At 41.6% G+C, this 5,919-nt stretch overlaps 1 protein-coding gene across 1 annotated transcript; it reads right to left on the bottom strand.

The window, feature by feature from the left end:
* Positions 1–367: 367 nt before the first annotated feature.
* LOC129778790 (trypsin 3A1-like) lies at positions 368–1,384 on the bottom strand. Its single transcript, XM_055785900.1, has one exon. The coding sequence runs from the start codon at positions 1,376–1,378 to the stop codon at positions 536–538; it is 843 nt and encodes a 280-aa protein (XP_055641875.1). The 5' UTR covers positions 1,379–1,384; the 3' UTR covers positions 368–535.
* Between the last annotated feature and the right edge of the window lie 4,535 nt (positions 1,385–5,919).

The following is a 5,919-nucleotide window of genomic DNA, read 5'->3' on the forward strand; positions in this document are numbered from 1 at the left end:
TATAGGGGGTTCACTCGACGAAAAATACCTTGGATGCCTAACTCACACATCTATGTCCGCAAAGGCATGAAATAAAATTACAGGTTTGAAAGCGGGAAATGGTATGAATTGAGAGCTCTAAAAGAAATGAGAATTGTAGTCAGGTTAATATATATTATTTCACCTACAACATCGAGTCTTACTCGAGGTGCACTGGCATATCATAGGGCGCTAACAGCGCTCAACAGGGCAGTGAATTTACTCGATGCGTGACTCTCCGAAGCGTTTGCATTTGATGTACTCTTTTGGAGATTAATCGTAGGCTAAGGGGTTAAATAGGGATTGCAGCAATTCATGAAATCTCGGTCTGTAATTATACCTGTATCTATACAAACTAAGTAAAAAGTAAAACACTCGATAGAAATGGATAGAGACGGTAATATAGTTCACAAATACATGCTATTTCACTTCTGTGTTCCTATAAATATGTATTACATGCAATCATTTCGACATTAAATACTCATTTCTCCGACAGCGTAATAACACAGTAGATCATCTAGCTTCCATCATAATAACGCGAACATTTTAATCCTCCAGCCCGGCTGTACCTTTGCATTATTCCATCTATCCAGCCCCTGAACGCACCAACCTTAACGAATACCCCAGGATGTTTCGGCTCAGCGCAAGACACGCCCCAAGAGACGACACCCACCAAACGGTCACCGATAGTGAAAGGACCCCCAGAATCGCCAGTACATGCATCTTTTCCACCTTCCATGTAGCCCGCACAAAACTGCACCGCATATGATACAGTGTACGTAGAGTACAACCTGTGACACAAATTGAACTCGATAACGGGTAGAAATGTGTACAGAAGCGATATCGAATAGGAACGGTGATCCGCTTTATCGAACTTGGGGTTTGTCAAACCCCAACCAGAAACAAGTCCATATTGGCCCGTCCTCGGGGTATGGTTCGGATCAGCCATCCTAACGCACGCTATTCCCGACGTTATGATGAGTGGAGCGTCCAGCAGGATCAACGCAACATCGTTGGTAAGATGCTTGGTAGAATATTGTGGATGAATGGTAGTCCATCTCATGTGGCGCAATATTCCGCCAAGAGTTCGACGGTCCGAACCGGCTCGTATACGAATATCCATGTCCTGATGTTCGTATAGACAGTGCGCAGCGGTAAGAATCCACAATGGCGCTATTATGGAGCCACCGCAAACAACGTAGCTCTCCCAGATGAGTGCCACCTGGTAGGGCACTCGGGTTATAGGAAGCGTCGAACCGCCGACTATTCGTTTCTCGCGAAGCAGTGACGCGCTCGACTGTGTAGAAAATAGTATTTGCTCTAGTAATACTACCAGGACGAACAGCGCTTTAGAATCCATACTCGCCGAAGGTGTACTGCATACTACACGAAGTGGAAAAATAACTACTAATCAAACAATGTGTTCGATTCGGTTTGGAAAATCGACACGCTTAATTGAACACAGATTAATCGATTTAAGCGCTTGATTGAAATAAAACAACGTTATCTCGTATAATATTCCACCATAGCATGTAGATAGACGAAATGTGGACACAACCAGAAGTAGACAACACGCGTTAAGCGATTTGGGATAACCAAGCCAAGCATGTCTGGTTGATACGATTTTACTCGACGATTTTTTTGTGTTTTGAGCTATCTAGATAATCTACTTTTCGCTCCCTGTAACGATTATATCCGATAGCGAGTAAGTTAGTTACTATTTTTATCCCAAATCTCTCAAAACTGTAAAACACGATGGTTAGCCAAGTTCATCTAAAAACTCACACCAGTATACTGAAGGAGCCGTATGACAAAGTATCTGTTCCGACAGTCCTGGAATAGTTTGGGTGTACGTACTGACGTAGTTGTTACCTTAATTTTTAAGAGCACGGTTAAGATAAATCCATTCTCGCTTAGGGGCTGCGTATTACACACTTCTCCAATACATCCTTTTCATTTTGTACCTTCGAATAATATCCTACCTAATAAAAAGTGATTCGGACTTGTTGGTGATGATGATATTTTTTATTATAGAGGCTTTTCAGTTCATTCGCCTCTAGCCTTGAAAAAGATCAATTTAAAAGCAAACCTAAGCTATTGGCCTTGAAAAATGACTTTTTGTCAGCTTTTCCGATTCCGAACTCGAGTATTATTTCTGAGTTGAAAGTAGCATCAAAGTGCAGCGTACTCCAAACCGGATGTAGGAAAGCTCCCGTTGGCCGGGTGGTTAGCGCCGGAGGTGTTGGTTCACGTGGTCACGCGTATTCTAGAGCTTGCTGCTCAGAATACATTCAAGGCGTGTTATTTGGCATAGAAATCACAAGTCGAATTTCAAATAATCTCAAATCTCAAGTTCAAGTCAAACTCGATTAAATATGATTCGATTATATACAATTATAGACTTAATATAAAGTTTGAAAATTTTCTCTATATAATATTTCAACGTTGTGGTGAAGGTTTTTTAAAAATAATGCTTTATAAATGCAGTGGAGTAAAAATCATGATTTTTGAAGATGTTAATTGAGGGGTCACCAGGAACTGTTCAAAATTATTCTTCTTCTTCTTCTTGGATGGCACTAACGTTCCAGTGGCACTTTTTGCCTTCTCAACGTAGCATTACTTGCGTCATTTTTGTTAGTAGTACTTGGTTGTGATTTCTATGCCGAATAACACGCCTTGAATGTATTCTGGAGTGGCAAGCTCTAAATTCAAGTGACCACTGTACAAGCCGAAAGAATATTCTTTGACGAGAAATCCCCCGGCAAGAACGGGAATCGAACCCTAACCCTCGGCATGATAGTGTGGGACGCTAACCACTCGACCACGGGAGCATATGATATTGCGGGGAAATTAAGAGAGATAGCTCTCGGCTGTATAAGTTGCCCGTTATTGACAGCACGATTAGGTAAGCACACAAATGGACAAAACAAATGTATGCTCCCAATCCTCATCAATTTAAACCATTTACAGACCATGGGGTTGTAATGTATAGCATTTCAAACAAATCTTAGAGAATTTCCGATTGGATTGGTATGCAAATCTCCAAAATCATTTCGTAGCAAAAATAGTTATTATCGTTGTTTCATATACACGTGACCTGTTTTCTAATTTGGCACCCTTAATGAAAGACTTAGTCCTACGTCAAAAATATAGGTATATAGAACAATTTAAAAAAAAAATTTGGCTCGGTTGGGTTGGGTTGGGGAAAAAGAAATGTCGTATATTGTCAATATATGGCAACACTTAAACACATCTTGTGTTGTACTTATCGCATCGGGTCATACTATACGGCTATTTAAAGACGACAATCTGTGCTACAAGTGTCGTTTTGACAGTGTTGTGATTGTCCTTTTCAGTCTAAAGTTATAGCGCGTCATAGATGGAGTCCACCAAGCAAGAAATTCGCCATATTTTACGTTTTTACTACCTGCGAGGTAAAACTGCAACGAAGGCGGCCGAAAAGATTCGTTTAGTTTATGGACCCGATACTGTAACAATTCGCACAACACAGCGTTGGTTTGATCGATTTCGTTCTGGGGTAGTGGCTGTCGAAGATACACCCCGTACTGGTAGGCCAATCGTCGTGGAAACCGATAAATTCGTTGAAATCATCCATGTAGACCGGCATGTGAGCACTCGCTCGATTGGTCAGGAACTGGGTATAGACCATAAAACCGTTTCGAACAATTTGCAGAAGATTGGATTCCAAAAAAAAGCTGGATGTATGGGTGCCACACGAGTTGACGCAAAAAAATCTTTTAGACCGAATCAACGCCTGCGATGCACTGCTGAAACGGAACGAACTCGACCCATTTTTGAAGAAGATGGTGACTGGCGATGAACAGTGGATCACGTACGACAACCTAAAGTGAAAAAAGTCGTGGTCGAAGCACGGTCAGCCGGCCCAAACCATCGCCAAGCCCGGATTGACGGCCAGGAAGGTTTTGCTGTGTGTTTGGTGGGATTGGAAGGGAATCATCTACTATGAGCTGCTCAGCTATGGCCAGACCCTCAACTCGGTTCTCTTTTGACGTAGAACTACGTCTTTCAGGAAGGGTGCCAAGTCAGAAAACCGGTCACGTTTTTGTGAAATAAAGTTAACGTTAATAACTATTTTCATAGCGAACAAATTTTGATACTTTGCACACCAATGGAATCGGAAATTCTCTAAGATTCGTTTGATATACTATACAGTACAATCCACTTATGCCTTAGAAGTTTAAATTAATGGAAACTGGAAGCATTCTCATTTTTCCATACATTTGTACTGCCGATTTGTGTACACTCCCGAACAGAGCTGTCAATAGCGAGCAACTGATACATTCGATTTTGCCTGTTTTCAACATATTTGTTTCAAATAAGCTATCCGCGATTTAATGCCACACAGCATTCGTTGCGTGGACACCGACTGGACAACATCGTTGCTGGACGAGCTGGACGGCGAGGGATCGAGTGCCTTTCTCAAGGGAATGAGGGTGGAGGTGTAGTGCTGGAGTAGAGTAAAGTTTTCTAAGGGTCTTTCTCAAGGCTAGAGACGAATGAACTGAAAAAGTTTAAAGTCTCTATAATACAAAACCTTCCTTCCCTGAAGCCACACCATTTCTCGTTTGGTGGTCAACGAAGCAACATGGTTGCCGCAGCGGGAGTGGATTGTTTTCCTGTCGGGTGAAGGAGGAGTATGAAATAGAGTCTCTTTCCACAAGGACCCTTCTCAGGGCTAGAGGCGGAAACCAAAAATAGAATTGAATGAAAATACAGATGCGAGTGAGCTAGCATAACACAACAAGTGGAAATCATTCATGCCTGATTTCACACACATACACACACAGCTCGATACAAGAAGAGGATGTCCTCTGTAACGAGGTGCGCTACGACAAAGAAGAGCAGCATACGAGAATTTTTTGTGGTAGTGCAAATATGGAAAAATATCCAGTATTTGGAATATAGATATACACTGCATTTATTTAGATAAACGTATATTTAATGAAAGTATGCTTTTAAATTCCAGCAGGGTAATCTTACTGTTGCATGTTGTAGGGTTCGATCACATTTCAAGCGGAATATAGGAGCAAAAGGGTTCATAGTTTGTGATCGATATCTGAGAGGAAAGGAGAAAGTCTGATGAGAGTTGAACCAAATAAACGAGTGCTGTTGATAGCTTTCAACTCTTTCGAGTTTACTGAAGTAATAAAAAATTAAATAGCTAAAAAGATATTAGAAAAATTCGATGCTTTCTAAAATAATATCCGAAGTGATAAACAAGTGGATTGAAAAATATAATTCAGTAGTTCTACGTCGAAAACTGCGGTCGTGTCTTAGATACAACCCATTAAATTTTTTTTTGTCTGTATTATAGTGATTTTCAACTCAATTTGGCAGGTTCGTCACTTTTTACTTCCATTTTTTTTTGGAAGAATGTCCGGAGTGAGAATTGAACTCGTGACCTTTAGTGTGAGAGGCATGGATGTTACCACTACGCCAGATCGCCTCCAAACACTCGGTTCTCTACTGTGAGCAGCTTGACCGTTTGAAGCAGGCGATTGACCAGAAGCGGCCAGAAATGATCAATAGGAATGGTGTTGTTTTCCACCATGACAACGCTCGATCTTGTATGGTACTGTTTCATAAGCAATAATAACAACCTTCCCGATATGCCTCACAATAATATCCCACCTTGTATGCATATACTTGATGCACACACACACACGCACGGTGCGAGTCGTAAGGCCCATTTATACGTTGCTAGTAGCTGACTTGACAATGAGCAGCTACTGACCCGGTGGACTCGCTTGACAATTGGTTGACTCGCCTTGTCCGTTCACATAGTGTGAGCTGCTGGCGAGAAACTAGATACTACGGCACGGGTTTACCTGGGATGCCAGGCGATTTTTCAAATGTCCA

This window comes from Toxorhynchites rutilus, chromosome 3 (genome assembly GCF_029784135.1).
Source record: "Toxorhynchites rutilus septentrionalis strain SRP chromosome 3, ASM2978413v1, whole genome shotgun sequence".
NCBI classification, from domain to species: Eukaryota; Metazoa; Arthropoda; class Insecta; order Diptera; family Culicidae; genus Toxorhynchites; species Toxorhynchites rutilus.

Bases quoted from the DNA above. Each gene is read 5' to 3' on its own strand.
- LOC129778790 (XM_055785900.1), bottom strand. From the start codon at position 1,378: ATGGATTCTAAAGCGCTGTTCGTCCTGGTAGTATTACTAGAGCAAATA.